At 35.1% G+C, this 17,812-nt stretch overlaps 1 protein-coding gene across 3 annotated transcripts in view; it reads left to right on the plus strand.

Moving 5' to 3' along the window:
• The first annotated feature begins 1,135 nt into the window (after window positions 1–1,135).
• LOC138705119 (vacuolar protein sorting-associated protein 52 homolog) overlaps window positions 1,136–17,812 on the plus strand; it is a 29,969-nt gene continuing 13,292 nt past the window's right edge. The window contains exons 1-2 of one of the 3 annotated variants that reach the window (XR_011333624.1): window positions 1,136–1,710; window positions 10,757–10,832. Coding sequence is in view for 1 of the 3 variants with exons in the window: in XM_069833773.1 (XP_069689874.1) it covers window positions 1,642–1,710 (69 nt within the window). In the remaining 2 variants the exon portion in view is untranslated. The other 2 variants (XM_069833773.1, XR_011333625.1) reach the window with 2 other exon arrangements.

Below are 17,812 nucleotides of genomic sequence, written 5' to 3' on the forward strand. Positions count from 1 at the left end.
TACAACTAAAGCCAACAGAATAGAAGACGTATCATTCCACTAGAGCACCTATGACAAATTTTTGGATAAAAAATTATTATGAAAGGAATTGATCAAATAATCCCTCCTTCGCAAACTGCATATGAAAAATGTAAATCACAATTTACTAGCACTGATTGAAGATATTACAAAAGACAAAGAAGAAAGAATTTATGGGTCTTTATAAGACTGCAGAAAAATGGTTTTGTGTCTCTTGCTGATTGGGTGAAAGATGTTGTATATACACATACTGTATATGAAGAAGAATGGTTACAAACTCAATGTCTACGTATAGAATATAGAGTAGTCAACCAATGATAATGAAATTAAAATACAAGTGGGTAACATTGAGGTCTGAAAGAGTGTGGTGAAAGAAAGGTCGCCCTTCATTGGAAAGAGAGGGGTGGGCCCAGTACTTTATATCCAAAAGTAAGAAAAATCACAGAAGCCAAATTGAAGGATCTCAAGCAACTTTTTCCTTATATGCAACCAATGCAACACATATTATCACAAGATGGGGTAATAAAGTTGAGATTGTTGTTTCTATAAAAAAAAGATGATGAAACCAGTACGAAAATATTCAGTGCAAAGCCAATTTTGTGGTTTAATGCAATGTAAAATGTAAGATACATACTACACATTCTTGCAGTATAAATGTACAAAATGAGTATTGTCCAATTTTACCTCAAAATTCTGTCACTTGACAATAAGAAGAACAGAACATACCGACACCAGCCTTTCAGAAAGAGGATTAAATCTCAATCCTCTAAAAAGTAAATCTATTGTCTTACGAAAAGGAAAAATCACCACTCTAGAAGGATCAATTATTGCTTCAATTACCTCAAAAAACGAACATATTAAATATCTAGGGATATAGTTTAATAATGAAATCTCACTTGATAAAACTAAAGTAATAAAATGCATAACACCTGACTTGAATAACCTTGTCAAAACAAAACTATTGAAACCAGATCAAAAACTTAAGGGACCCAGAAAGCCAAAAAATCTTGAATTTTTCATTTTTTTCCTGTTTTATTGATCTATGAAGCTTTATCTTTCAGATGAGCCTTGATTTAAGTGTGTATCTGATTCCTAAGTATGGTTTTTTTTTTCGGTTTAAATGGACAGCGACATTTAAAGTGGGTGTGTCTCCTGTTCGTCTGGCATTCTACTATGTTTCAAATTTTGCGCCTTATATGCGAAATTTTTTCATTGTAGGGAATTTATATGTATTGGCACACCTGGTTTAGCGTCCTGTGCTTTGTTTCGTAGCAACGGTTTGTTTACAATGGTTGTGACGTTATACACGTGCTGTACGTTACAGTTGAGTTGGTTTATAGATGTGCATTTTGTGATATTTTCTTACAATATGGGTTATAGAAGTAGTTTGAAAGTATTTAAATTAATTGTGAAGCTTGGGCACGCCATTTCGTATTTAAGAAGAGAAGAAATGTTGGTAAACGTAAGAACACTGTTAGTAATGTGAATTCTAACCTACAACCCTCTAGCATGTGGTCATAGTGAATCTGTAAAAGTGGCTGTGCATCAGGAAAGAAACTTGAAGATTCTAAAATGAAACTCTGAAACAAGAACACAGTGTTAGTGATACCAATGAGGTTATAGATGTTCGCATACTATCTAGTGTACTGCAAAATAATGTATTCTGTAAAGGCTGTGCAAAGGTCTCTTAAGGTAAAAAAGCACATTTTATTTTGAAATAATTACTCTAACACAGTAGCGGCCCGCGGTTACAAAGGTTGGCAGTTCTGCATGAAAAGTAGTGTATTTAGCAAACGCATGCTGTTTATTGCATCTAAATCGGGTAACGCGTGTAATTACAGCCCCTTCTCGAAGTTGACTGTGCACCCGAAATTGTACTCCAACCATCCGTGCACTACACCTCTCCCACCTGGTACAACTAGTCACGTAGTGGAGATGTGCCCCACAAGCTTTTCTAGTTTTTTAAGTCAAATTAACTAAATCCTTCACTCCGGTGTTTGTCCATGTATTTTCTCCTCTAAACAGAATACACGGGTGGGGGAGAAAGCGTTTTCATGGGCGCAGCAAAAAAACAATCGTGTCCATTACACATTTCGGTATTAAAATGACTAGTAGGCTACATGATTTCCTCGACTTTTTCCAGAAATTTTAATATTTAAACTTTGTGTAGGACGTCCTAATTTCTTGAGTTAACATGCAATTTCTGTTTTAATTTCGAAAAGGGTTGGTCGATTAGGTTTTCATTTAATTCATTTTTAATATCAAATATTTCCTTAGGCACACTGACTAATCACATCACACCACCCACAGTACTATAACACACTGGAACTGTAATGATATACAGTAGTCCAGAAGCCTATGTGTTCTAACGCAGGTCATAAAGAGATGAGGGTGTTGGCGGTTCTCTTGTATATTCGGAGAGAGCTGCTTCGGTTGCAGCTCTAATGCAGTCTTATGGGACGGTGAAGAAAACCAGTTTTCTGCTGCCGACTACCTACGTTGAGCTTCAGGAACTGCCAATCACAGATCTGAAAAGTACACTACAGCTAAAATTCTCGAGCAGTTCAAGGCTCCTACAGACAGTAAAATCTCGAATCGAAGGAGAATGAATTGGAAAAATAAATGAAACAGTGAAGTAGATTACATAAAAGCATGTTTTACATTTTTATTTTTTTTCAGGTCCATTTAAATGGCGGTTCTGCAGCTCTGCAGTTCTTGTTGTAGAGCCGCCCCTGCTCTAACAGCTAGTAAAATAGTTGCAAAAAAATTTGGCTTGTTATGAGACTTAGCAGGACACTTCAGGAGATTCAGAGTGCATTTAGATTCTTAGTGCAAGCCCTATTACTCGGGTTACTTAATTAAGATGTTATTGTCACGTATGGGATACTTGAAGTCCACCATCATATTGCTTTTGTAAGACTACTATCAAAATTCAGCTAAACTATCAATGTTAAAAATTTGGCCACTGTGTTCCATGGATTGCCTTTTCTATTTCAGTTCTGATATCGTCTTTATTAATGTGGAAAATACAAGTTTACGGTATAGCTGTGTTGCCAAATCAGGAAAATATTTTGCACACTGCACAAAGTTGGAATTTCTTTTATTTATAATTTTTTGCCTCACTAAGCGTTTCACATTACTGCCCACATCATCTATCACATCTTTCCTGTGAGACGTAACGAAGTATTTTCAACTGAATTGTTTCTTGTGTTATCAGAGAGGAACTGCATCAACCTAACAATGTACTTATTCTTAAATTCAAAAGCTGGTTCATCACGCCAAATTGCTTCTTCAGCAGGCTGTTGTGAATCCCTTTCCAACATAAATATTCTGTTACAAAGTTGATCATGACAAATATAATATCTTTATCCTTGTAATTAGTTCAATTTTAACGCTTCCTTCTTCGAAGATTCTGATGGATATTTTGTGTATTGGTGAAATAGTGCGTCAGTGCTTCCTGAAAATATTAGGAGTGTTTTTCATTATGTTATAGTGTTTTAAATATTAAAAGAAGACATTGCTACAATCTGTTTACGCTTGTAACCAAGGACAACTCTGAAATATGTTACGTTTTCATTTTATTTACTGTATATTCATTCACTTTTCAAGAATCAAGCTATTTCTTTTAAAACACTTAAATTCTCAGTTAGAACGTCTGACCACCTCACCCTTGCTCCAGCCTTACCAAAAATACAACGTGGTTTCTTCCTTCATTTGTCCGAAGCTTGTATATCCTTTTCAAACAACCCCTCCCGATAAATTACCTGTCAAGTTCCTCAAAGATGTAGATCTTCTTATTAAAAGCTCAATTAAGGACATCCTACAACTTCCTAGAGATATTCCAGACAATATGTTGTATTCCAACAAAAAATTTAAAGGCTTAGGTATTTTCTGCGCACGTTGGGAAACCTACTTGCAACACGTCAACTCTTGCATGAAGTTGAATATGTGTAATAATATGTACATAAACAACACTAGATGTCTAACGGAGAAACAACCTGTTTGAACAACCTTCAAATCAATGAAACTGAACACCTAACTTCTACGAGTGGAGTAATAAACATCAGAAAAATTAGGACCGAATTACGCCAGCGAGAGTACAACGCATGGTGCAACTTACCTCAAAAGGGAAAAGGCGTTATTCTGTACAGTGAATTCACTCCCTCTAACAAATGGATAACTAAGCCCGATGGAATGACTAGCGGTGAATGGAAGGAGGCTATCAAGATGACTGCCAACGTAAGCGCTGTAAGAGCCATACCCGGTAGGTCTCAGGACAGCCACTGCAGGCGATGCCTTAGTGAGATAGAAACCCTTGGACATGTCCTGGGAGCCTGCCCTTATGGCGAAACATTGTATATAAATAGGCACCATGCAATTAGAACTAAATTGGCCGATGCCCTTAGAAAACTAAAATACACCGTCTATGAAGAAGTCCACGGAACCGCCGACAATGGCAGTAACAGACGAATTGACATAATCGCCATTAGCGAATCCCTGTCTCAGGGTATGATAATCGACTCCACCATCAGGTTTGAAACATACAAAGGACAGCCCAAAGACATACATGAGGAGAAACGAGCAATCTACGTTCCAACCATCCCGTATTATAAAGATAAATACCAACTTCACGATATCAGTGTTATGGGATTGATGTTTGGAGCAAGAGGAACGATACCCAACTTCTGTTCTCAATTCTGTAAGACCCTAGGACTGCACAAATCGTTTCTGAACGAACTGGCCCTCCTCATAATTAAAGAGTCAGTCAAACTTTTACGGAACCACGTATATGGACTCTAATTCAGTGTATGGAAAAAAAATTGACGCACCATTATCATTTTTCTTTTTCCTTCTTAGCTTTCATTGATTCTTTACTTGAATTTTTTTTTTCTTCTGTAAACTGCCATTGTTTGTGTATTTGTTTGCCTTTTTTCTTACTCTTTTAGCTCTCATCTTCTATTGTATTGTATTGTATGCTTTGTCTAATGGCAGCCTCTAATTTGAGGAAGCTCTGATAAATAAAAATAAAACAGACTTGAAACATCTTGCATTTATCCATGAAAAATGTAGCAGCTGTAAACAAAAGGATTCTTCTCCTAGACCATAAAACCATAGGCGGAGAGAGAACCGTTTCCTTGGCTGGGACAAAGTAAAACCACAGAATTCCCATATAATGGGGTTGTGGGGGACATCATTTACTTCCTCCCCCTGTTACAGCTTGACTGTGGTACATAAGTGTTCTGCTGATGGTCAGGTCTTTCACTGCAAACCCAGCATTCTCCAATCTTTCCTATTTCCTGCCTTCCTCTTAACTTCTGCCTATGATCCACATATCTTAATATCGTCTATCATCTCATATCTTCTTCTGTCCCTAACTCTTCTCCCGTTCACGATTCCTTCCAGTGCATTCTTCAGTAGGCAATGGTTATTAATGGATATTATTGGTTATTAATGGTTATTCTGTAGGACAAAAAAATCAGTAGGCAGTTTCTTGTCAACCAGTGACCCAACCAATTCCTTTTTCTCTTTCTGATCAGACATCAGTATATGATAATTTAATAAAAGTATTTTTGGGAGGACATGTTTCTTACAGTGTTACATCCATATCTGTGATAGTTTGGACCGAGTTTTATAGAGCTTGAACTGTAGGTTTACTACATATTATAGGTCTAACAGGGCATAACTTAAAACAATCTCCCTCTTTTTCTTTATCATACAGAAACACAAGCATGCATCAATAAAACTACGTAACAGTGCTAACAGAAACTTCCTTATATGAAGCTTACCTTCCTGAAGATATCATATGAAATGTAAACTCTAATTATTTTATTTAATCTCGTATTTAAGTTTAAACATTATACCGGGATCACTTTTCTTTTTTCTGCATTGTTGTGCAGTATGTTATTCATCATCTCCAAGTAGCGGTCTGAACACCTGCAGACTTGTAACACAGGCAGTTACAAAAGAAACATTCCTCAAATGAGGTAGGCCTATAGAAATTCTTATACATTCAGAAATTTAAAATAAAATTATAGTGCAGGCACACGATCTGAAGACATTAATTCGTCAATTTAAGCACAGAAACTTAATCACAAACAAAAGCAAATAAGATCTAAATTGAGATCTTTTGAATTCAATAATTTCTAACGTTAACCGGAAAAAAAAAAGAGTTCAGACAAGTTTGGGGGGGCAGTGCCCCGCCCCCCATTTCCCCCTCTCCCATAACTCTGCCTATGCATAAAGCACTTTGTATTTCATCCTGGTATTCACAACTGAATCACACTGAGAAGTCCACCTGTAATATACAAATATTATAATCCAGTTTGTCATTTTCAAATACCATGGTTTGAATTCTCTTCAGATTGACATGTCACATCATTTCTGGAAAATAGTTAATTACAATATCTCGAAGTTCATCAACAAAGCCTTCCTTCAAGAACAAAGTCAGTCTGCCTCTGAATCTTTTTCCCCAGACCTTCCAGCAAGAGTTCTATCAACATGCAGAATTTAATGAAACATTACTTAGCGTAAATTTCCAGAATTCTTCAGAATAAATTATTTTTAGTGCTTTCAATTTAAAAATGAAGTGTTCATGTAAATGACATCTGCATTGATCACATGGTATATCCTTCAATAAGAGGACATTTTTGAGTTTCAAACTGCAAAACTTTGAAAAGCCTGAACTGTTCCTCTCGAAAGATAGCATAAGCCTCTTTCAAAAACATTGTAATGTAATGTTTTTGTAGTGTCACCTTTTTGGCATTTTCCCATGTAACAGTTGAATCTTTCCTGGGCGTGTGTATACAATGTCAGGATGAGGTAGGCGAGACCTCATATATAATGAATATGTGATATAGCTATTAACTGTTAGCAGTTTTCACAAACTGATGTTGAATATGGCCATAAAGTCATTTAAATATGCGCTCCTGCATGTATGACTTACATTGTCTAAAGTGCAGGTAGTAAGGCTGTAAAACATTATGAGAGGAGTTCGGCCGGCACCGTGGATCGTGTCCCAGCATAGCTCAGTTGGAAAGAGCACTCAGCGGGTAGAGCTTAGAGGTCCTGGGTTCGATTCCCTGTGCTGGAACGAATTTTTCTCAAATTAAATGGTGATAACACACATTGGCTACTTCATAGTAGTCGTGTAATTTTTTTTTAGTAATTTAAGCTAGTCTTCAATGACGAAGTAAAATTTCCCTATATAGGAAAACTCGCAAAATTAGTACTGACACTACCTCATTCAAATGCAGAACTTCGAAGTATTTTTTCGATAGTCATGTCAAAAGGAAGAAGAGAATAGAATAGCACATGAAGCTCTCAGCTAAGTTGTACTCTTTGCTTCCAAATAAAAGAATTGAACTAGAGCACCTTTGAAGTCACCAGCATCCATTTTAGTTTCCGCTATTGGGATACACTATGCTAGATGTGGAGGAGATTTGGTGGTTGGTACATCCACCCTTCTCTTTTATTGTAGCTGAACATTTAATTATGACCTAATTAATTATTTTATTATAGCTCACACTGTAGGTTGTGGGAAAATTTGTGTTCGTGTGGGAAATTTTTATACTTTTATATGGGAATACCATAGTAGACAGTCTGAAGAGCTGTTAATTTAAGGTTGTATTTTGACTACTTATGTATAGGACTGTTTGTTTTTAGGTCTGTTTTTTCAGCATTTTAGGTCATTATTAGAGCCCAGAATTTTATGTGCTAAAAGTTAATGTCACTGAGTGTAGATGAATAGAAGTAGGCCTAGTGCCCGTGAGGAAAGTTTTAAGCTTAGTTCACAAGAGTCTGATATGTAATAATAGACAACAGAGTCAGAAGAAGGACTGAGCAATGGATCTTGTAAACTGTGTGCTAATTTGTAAGTGGGGTTAAGAGGATTAAAGACCTTTAACAATACCAAAGGGAAAATACTGAATGGCAAGAATGGCATCTCAATGAAGTGGAGGTATGGCAATGATCTTGTAAATCGTATGCTAGTTTGTAAGTGGTAGTTAAGAGGATTAGAGACCTTTAGCAGTACCGAAGGGAAAATACTGAATGACAAGAATGGCATCTCAATGAAGTAGAGGTATGGCAATGATCTTGTAAATCGTGCGCTAGTTTGTAAGTGGTGGTTAAGAGGATTAGAGACCTTTAGCAGTACCGAAGGGAAAATACTGAATGACAAGAATAGCATTTCAATGAAGTGGAGGCATGGCTTTTATATTAAACTATAGCGAGGAACAATATTAACTTTTAGCACCTAAAATTCCGGGTTCTAGTCATTATAGTATAACATTTTGGCGCTAAACTGGAGAATTCCCACGGTATCTCTGAACCGTGCCGTTATGTTTAGCACCAAATTTAAGTAAATACACAATCTTGCCAACATAAGAACACGACATTGGTGTGTGGCGTCGTTGGAGGGAGAAATTTGTTTCTTTTCTCTCTCTACCTCCTTCGTTCTGAACATTACTGAGAGATAGCACCACTGTTAGCTACAAGATATATTTGCGCAAATATATTGAAGTAGATTACTTGACCTATTACGTGACTTAGATGAGAGTCTCGAGACAAAACAGTTTTGCTATATTTCTTTTTTTATTAAATGTTAAGCACAGGAACGCCATTTCGTAATTTTATTTAAGAAACAAGCCAAACAAATTATCTTTGCATCAAAAACGGATGCTCCCTGGACCAAATTATCGTATTTTATAATTGTTTGAATGCAACAGAAGCCAGAAGTCTTGCACTTGACTAATGCAGTGAATTATTTAAGAATATAATCGCGAATTTTACTACCACCATTTTGATTGTGTTTTGTTTGGCACGGCTCGGTACGGCCTGGTGACTAGTGGCCAGCGAGTAATGTCGACTATCGACATTGCTCTGCCGTGGGTATTATCCAGTTGTTCCCTTTTTGGGTCTTTTATAGATCATTTCTTAAGTAATCAAAATCCTCACTCTGGCTGGGGATCGTCCCATACATCAGGGGCATTGTGGTAGCTGTACAGGCTGGTCAGCACCAGAGAGAAGCTGTGTCTTATGACGCCTTTCCCCCACAACACACGTGATAGACGTGAGCTTACACTCACCTTCAGCACGGAGTAGCCACAAAGATACTTGTGTGCAATGCCCAGACTGAAGACTGACACAATCCCCATGACCCTGCAATCGGGAAAACCTGTAAAACTTCCTATAGCTTTGCCAGTTTTCAATTCCATTACAGCAGTTTCTTCATTTCATCAATTTATCTTATTTATCGAAATAGAAACATCAATTTTGAGGCGTACTTATGGCATTTCACTAGTTTCTGTGGCATCTCACAAACATTTCAAGACATATTCCAACATTAATAAGGAACATTTAAATATTTCTGCTGATGCCCAGTTCACTTTCTCGTTGTATAATTTAAGTTCTCTGCATTGATTGATGATTCAGTAATATAACTGTATAAAATGTAGATATAAACAAATTATATTATTAATTAAAGTTTTGCAATTTAGAATATTATGCATTTATTGTTTGCAATAAATTATATTGTTTGAATGTAAATTAAACATCCTTCAAGAGCTTACTTGTATATTTTTGTGAATGTAAACACATATCCCTTCAAAATGATCTGATTTATCTGATGAAGAGAATTGAGAAAATGCATTAAATTTAATTGGAATTGGGTTGTAACAAAGGGCTGCCATATGCTGCAGACAGTCCATGGCTTTATAGTGTAGGGAGAAAAGACTGATGCCCACGATTTTGAATGAAGTCGGACAGAAATCTGGAAAAATGCAGTAATTTGTAAGATAGTGTTCAAATGATACTCAAATGGGTGCAAGATAATACGTCTTACGAACTCAGGAAGAGCCTTCTGTCTGACTAGGTGATAAAATTTAATTTTTTCCTACTGCACAACAAAGAGGAAATTTCTAAAAATATGATTTCACACGAAATCTCGATAAATTTTTGTCGCAGTTGTATTTCCGTGGTGCAGTACTTAGAACAGCTGCAAATGGTAGAATTGTTATTTCTCTCTATGTGGATATAATACCAACGTTCAAAGATCATTTTCTTTGATGAATAGTCAGTGGATACAAGAAAGAAACAAATTACGGTATCACTTAAGTTAGTAAACACATCTGCAGATAGAGTATAATATGGTAAATGTAAATTGCAGTTAGCTTCACAAACTCATCCTTCCTTCTCTTCACAGTTCTGAGAAGTATGAGAGGTTCTGTGACGGTGATATACAGACATGAATGGTGTGGTGCTAAAATAAATGGTAATAATGTAAATTGCATGCCAAATAATGTGCTAGATAAGGTAAAATGTATTACTGAAGTGGCCAGTCTCATCCACATTAAGTAAACAAGTGATATTAATTTGAAAAATAAATTATAAGTTTCTTATAAATTCCTACGTTTTTTCCTGTCGATCAAATTGACATGTGAATCATGTACTGGTTTCTTTGTTTCTTCATTATGGCAACCCTAGTTTTAACAAGTTTCTATTGTTATGACATTCGTAATGAGAAATAAGATCAATTAGTATTATTTTCATTTAAAACGCCCCTGTATTCGACTGCATGATATTTAGAGTGCAAGTTCCCTATGAGCTTGAAATTTCCAAGATAGTAATTTATCCTAATATTAAAATTAAATACCAGTCCTAGGGAAAATGTCTGATTTCAGTAAAGGCATATTATATCCCTGGTGTTTACATCTTGATCCCTTGTTTTCTTGTTGTTTAGTTAACTGTCTGAAGACAGGTCACAAGTGATACCGACAAGGCACCACCTATGAAGCAACTAAGCCAGGAGATAATGGGTAGGTGGCTAATTATATCCTTTAATTGTTCTATTTTTTGTTTTAGAAAATTGTTCATTAGCTTTTTTTTCCAGAATTCATCAAATTGTTGGAGGATAAATTTTACATAATGGGATCTACACAAGTGGAATCTAATTTATGAGAATTATATCTTGAAATATTGTTCCTCTCCAATGAAGTGTTGCTATGAGACTATATTGCATCGTACATTATTGGAAACATAACTTTTCGGCTTGGTATCACTGCCGTGTGTTGAATTCTTCTGATTTTTAATTTCTATCAGAGCTAGATGAGATTTTGTTTTGAAGTATTTGAGAATATGTTGAGGAATCGACATTTTCAAACAAATGTTTGACCTCATAAAATGGTATATTATGTTAAATCATTATATTTCAGGAAATCAGAATAGGCCTACATTTTGTCATCAGAATTATGGTTTTTCTTTCCATTTGCAGTTACTTGGTTTTGATTAGTAGACCTACAATGATCATATTCCCTGTCGGACAGCTTGTAAATTAATATTTTTTGCCAAATATTTTTTAACCTTTAACATATTTACTGAATGTTCCTCAGGGAATAGAGTGTAAAGCAGCAAGACTTAATAAAACAATACACATCTCTATTTTTCGGCTTTAGTGTTGCCGCCATCTAGTGTCAAAAGATTCTATTAATACGAAAACTGTAACACCACTGCCACCTGGCGAGTGAAATTCTAACTATTTACTCAAGTGAAAGCTTTTGAATAGGTTAGGCTCTAGACGCAAGTTGTGCGACATAGTTGCCTAAGCAACAAACAAACATGGCATATGAAGAGTTAGACCTGAAGTCCATTCATAACATGTTTGAAGATAACAGTGATGCTGACAAAGATTATCAACCCAATTATGGTGATCTGACTTCATCAGGTAAGTAATTTTTGTAATAAGTATATTTTAATGGATGATTTCTTATTTTGGTTATTTGTAAGAAGTCGTCGCTGAACGATTTACATCGTTTATAGTTCACTTCTATTGTTACACAACAAGATGGATGCACTGAACGATTCACATCATTTATAGTTCACTTCTGTGAACGATTCCATTGTCTATTGTTACACAACACACTAAACCTGGAGTAATTTAAGCTTATTAATCAAATAAATAATTCTACTTACGGTTTTTTATATGCTCACCTGTATGTAATTTCTATTTTATACTTATTTCATTGTTATTTTCCATCCAAAGATCATTAAGAACGATGAATATTATTTAATATCTCCTATCTTTCTTCAAATAGTGTTCATATGCCATGTTAATTTTCATTTGTTTTCATAAGTTAACAATGATGCACATTGGAAGCAACATATAAGAAATTATTTTCCTACACAATCCACGCTATATTCACGTTGTTTTGAAATGATTAATCGAAGATGGTTTGCTTATTGTTTATTACACGCACATTTGTATGTAATTTCTATTCCATACGTTTTTCTTCTATCCCCTGATCATTAAGAATGGTGAATATTGTTTATGCTTGTTTCCTGTATTTCTTAAAATAATGTTATGTGGCATGTTAGTTTTTATTCGTCGTTATTTACGTAAAAATGATGCGCCAAAAAATAAAAAATAATAATAATTTCGTCCTCACTCCACATCCTATTTATTCACATTTGTTTTTCAGTGATTTATTAAAGAATGTACCGGTATTTAAAATACTAATAATTTAGAAACATGTTACATAAATCATCCTTGTGCCAAAACAGAATGCTCCCTGGACCAAACTGTCGTATTTTGCAGTGGTCATCAGTACTCGCTGGAATGGGTAATAATAGTATAATAAAATAATGTTGTACGTAGCATTTAGAAACATGTTACATAAATCATCATTGTGCCAAAAGAGAATGCTCCCTGGACCAAATTATTGTATTGTGCAGTGGTCGTCAGTACTCGCTGAAATGGGTAATAATATAATATAATTGTTTTGCACATAGCAAGCGGGGTATTGGGGCTGCAAACCCCGATGATGATCCGACGTGTAGCACATGATGTAAAAAGCGGGGTATCGGGGCTGCAAGTCCCGATGATGATCCGACGTGTAGCACATGATGAAAAAAGCGGGGTATCGGGGCTGCAAGCCCCGATGATGATCCGACGTGTAGCACATGATGTAAAAAGCGGGGTATCGGGGCTGCAAGCCCCGATGATGATCCAACGCGTAGCACATGATGAAAAAAGCAGGGTATCGGGGCTGCAAGCCCCGATGATGATCCGACGTGTAGCACATGATGTAAAAAGCGGGGTGTCGGGCACTTAAAAGTGCCTTTTGGAAAGCATGGTGATGCGCATTTGACAAACCCAGTGTACGTACTTGCTAATAATCCCTTTTTATTTGTCGTTATTTACGTAAAAATGATGCGCCAAATAATAATAATAATTTCGTACTCACTCCACTTCCTATATTCACATTTGTTTTTCAGTGATTTATTAAAGAATGTATCGGTATTTAAAAGACTAATAATTTAGAAACATGTTACATAAATCATCCTTGTGCTAAAAGAGAATGCTCCCTGGACCAAATTATCGTATTTTGCAGTGGTCGTCGGTACTCGCTGAAATGGGTAATAATATAATATAATATAATTATGTTGTACGTAGCAAGATCGATTATTCAATTGATAGGATATTTTATGAGGTTGTCATGACTGAGGTATCTATTGTCAATTGCTTTTATTTGTCAGAAGGCCTTGACTGACGGGTATATAAGGACTGGCGCTCTTACGGGTGGAGGTCGGGGTTTGGGACGGCTCACAAGTAACAAGAGGAGAAGGGATAGAGACATCTAGTATTTTAAAGATTTATGTCGTTCACTAGATGAGTTGATTCAACTAACCTGGAAATAATGTGAATCGTTCAGCGACGACTTCTTGTAAATAACCCTTATTTTTAATTGTATTTTTTGCAAAGTTTATATAATGTGATGCTTAGGCAAGTTTGTCTCTTACATTTTTTCAAAACCTATAAGAAATGCAGAGGGTTAGGCACTATTTTTGTTGGATATTTTCAGTTAATATTTTATAATGTAAGCAAGTTTAGCTCTATTTGCATGCATATGAAACATAATTAAAGGTAGTATTTTACGAAATCAAATCTATTAAAATCCCTTGATGAGGTTGGTTTGGCAAGCTTAGTGCTAAGTACGAATAATTGTTGTTGTTTGGCTAAAATTTACAGCTTATGTCACCACATGTACCATTTTATTTTGTCATTTTAGATGACTATAGAGTTCGAAATGGCATGCCTTCTCAATCATATCAACAATTTTCTCCCACAGACAACCAAAGTTCTTACACTCTATAGTGACAGCTGTGGAGGGCAGAACAGCTCTCTTCTTATCTTACGTATTGCCAAAACCATCCAATCCTTCAAGTGATCAATCAAAAATTTTTAATTCCTGGCCACAGTTTTGATATCTGTTATAGACTTTGGAGTCATCAAGAGGTCTAAACGCTATCACGAAGTATATGTTCCTGAAAAGTGGGAAAGAGTAATAGCTGATGCGAAGAAAAGAAATCCAAAATTTCAGGTCCATCGTATGACTAGCGAACTATTATATAGTTCAGATACTTTAGAAAATGAAATAACAGACAGAAAGATATCAGAAAATAAACAAAAAGTGGAATGGCTCAAGATTCGATGGTTACAGTTTCGGAAAGATGAACCCAAGAATCTTTTCTACAAAACATACAGTGTGTCTGACTGCATAGATTTTGATGTGGTTGATACAGCACGGAAAGGGCTCTGAGGGCGCCCATCGCGAAACTTTTCTCAGAAATTGAACCTCCTGTATCCCAGAGGTCGGCCAATCACGAAAGAGAAGAAGAAAGATTTAATGTCACTACTCAAATATATCCCTCCAATTTACCACCATTATTACCGAAATCTGAAAGTAGGAGGAGAAGGTTTCAACAATCCAGACATGGAAGCAACTGACAGGGTTAATGAATAAAGAGTTCCATATTTTTCTTTGTGTTCCAAAGATTTATAGTTCGTAACTTTGTTAATTAGTCCAATAAATCGGGCATCATACCACTGACCTGCAATGATTTTAATGTCTTATACTTTTGAACCTAACTTGCATATCCCACTTATTTGGTTTTAAATTTTTTTTACGAGGGCCAAACTTGCCTAACATTGCCTATGCCACATGTTTGGGCTTGAAATATAATTTGTTTTAGGGCTAAACTTGCCTATCATTCGTTTTACAGTTAACACATTTCTGGGTTAATGATATTTTTCAACTTACTTTTTTACATGAACTAGATACATACTAGATTACGGTAAAAGAGAAATAATTTTCTTTTGACATGTGATTATTTAAAAAAATGACGTCCAAATTTAGACTTGAATAACTCTTTTCAGTGTAATTGTGGTTTAGGCAAGTCTGGCACTGAGCCACTCAACTTGTGTTAGGTGATTAGCATAAGTATTAAATATTGTATATCTGTATATATTGTATTGTTATATTACAGAAGAACTATTTTAATTACTTATTAACATATTTATTACGAGGCTTATAATTTATTGTGTCAATTTCTCTGGGAATTTTTGAGACAAACATAAATAACAAAAAGTATGAAGACTCATCTAGTTAATACTGCTTCATCCATGATTTTAAACATGTGAGTGCATTCACATGCTCCAAATTAAGTGCCGCTCTATGTTTAGTAACAATGTTTCCTGCATCACTAAACACGAAAAAACTTTTTTTCTGTCAAGCACTTCTCCACGATCGTTTAATTTAAATCCTAACATTTCACCAAGTTTGCCTCTCAAATTCTCATATGATATAATGGAGTTTACACTTTTCACAAACCACAGAAAACTGATTTTTTTTTTCTTTTTCAAACTAAACACACAACCTTCATATACCAACTCAGTACAGAAACTGCAACTGCAAAAGTACAATGGTCGAAACAGAAGACTGGCCCCTGTTGTAATTGAATTGCCAGATTTTAAAAAGAGAAGAAGGTAGTTATGCTCTCACTTGCACACAGTATAGACATGGCTATTTTGAAATGGATGAGGGAGACAAGCCCAGAAAAGTATGTATTTCATATGCTAGGAAGATGAGCTATCAACAAGGTGGAAGTTTTCTTGGAAAAGCATAAAACTTAATAAGGGTTTCGCATTGTGTTTCAACTTTCAATAGAGGTAGACTAGGTCACTGTCCTCATATTTGCATCTCTTTCTGAAGTGTTTGTGCAAAGATTTTCCCTACGCTACCTGCTTTGCAATAAAAAAAATAACAGTATTATTGTGCTTTTTAAGTAAGCAATTTCCGAGAGAGGAATATCAATTAAATATTTTTGATCGATTAATCTTACAACAGAAATTGATCAATTAATTGATTAGAGTAATCGTTTAAATCCCACAACACTAGTTTTAAGCCCATATAGCGACTGAACAATGAACAAATGCATTTGCTGACTGAATTCGGAACATGTGGACGTACAGCAAAGGTAAACCAGTCATTTGATTTGCTTTGTATGTGATCCATTGCTTGTCAGTACATCAAAGGAAATTGGTATTCACTGTGGATGGGATTTGTCACTTTTTTGTAGTTTGTTGTTTCACAAACCAGTACTAGTATATCAAAACTGGAATGGATTGAAGAAGATGTCATCAACAAAGGGCCATATTTACGCATGGACCAACATGAGCCATGGCACTGGATGGCAAATTTTTGGGATTAGTACCATACTCAAGCTGTGAAAATTTGAGAAATTTTATACACATGTGCATTTATGACAAACATTTTACATTAATTTTATATATCCGAACAATAGGTATTTTATACTATATGCGAACAGGATGTAATTAATTAACTAATTAGTAAAAGGTAGTAAGGTTGTCTGATTATAATATACAAGCTTTATTTCACATGTGCGTCACATAATTAAAGCTTGTAAGTTACCGTACTTATTTTTACATGGCAGCTCATAACATCTTAAAGCAAAATAATACTTGTTCTATGCAAAAATTGGTAACTTATTGGTTAAATACCTGAAATTTTATTATTATTATTAGTATTATTATTATTATTATTATTATTATTATTATTATTATTGTTATTATCAGTTGAAATGAACTAGTACACAAGTTACAGGTTTAAAATGACTGTCGGCAGTTGTTAAATTATGAAGTTTTAAGTTATTAGTATTATTAAGTTCGGATATGAAAAGAATTGAGGCTGAATATAGAAAACAGTGAAAACTTAAAATAATTAGAAAAGAAACAAAAAGTGCTTATGTTGTAAGACACAGTTGTTCAAAATGAGACTGAGGTATTCTTTCAAAAACTGATGTGAGTACATCGTCACTGTTATGTGATACATCTTCTAAACTAACAATAAGTACAATAATGAAAGTGAAATGAATGTCAGTAGTGATCAGCACCCATGTAATTAAAATAATGACTGATGAGTATGGAAATGAAATAAGTAAAATTAGATCCAGCATTCTGAGCAATGAATGAAGTAACTATTTCACCAGTCAAGGAGTGAAACAACAAGCCCCTCTAGAAGATCGCTGAATATACTGTAATACATTACTGACATTTAAAGTTATATTTAATTTTATTTCTTTTGTATTATTTTCTCTTTTTACTAATTAATTCTATTTGAATATTGATTATTCGATTCTCTGTTTTCATTTTGACTAATTTTCATATATCATTATTTATGTAGAGGGGGCAACATTTCTTTAGTTGCCTGAGGTGACAGAAATTATAAATACAGTCTGCATCAACCTTATTGAATTATTTCGGGACCAGGAAATTTTTGGAAAAATCATGGAACTCGGCTGTTTGGAAACTTCGAATAAATACATAAAACTTGTATACGAATCCTCTGTTGCCAGATATTGAAGTGTTAGTGCTAATCTTTCATGAACAGGTATTGCTTCTCACCAGTCTGTCTTTCTTGCAAAGTGTTAGCCTATTTTG

The sequence above is a fragment of the Periplaneta americana genome, chromosome 8 (assembly GCF_040183065.1).
Source record: "Periplaneta americana isolate PAMFEO1 chromosome 8, P.americana_PAMFEO1_priV1, whole genome shotgun sequence".
NCBI lineage: Eukaryota > Metazoa > Arthropoda > Insecta > Blattodea > Blattidae > Periplaneta > Periplaneta americana.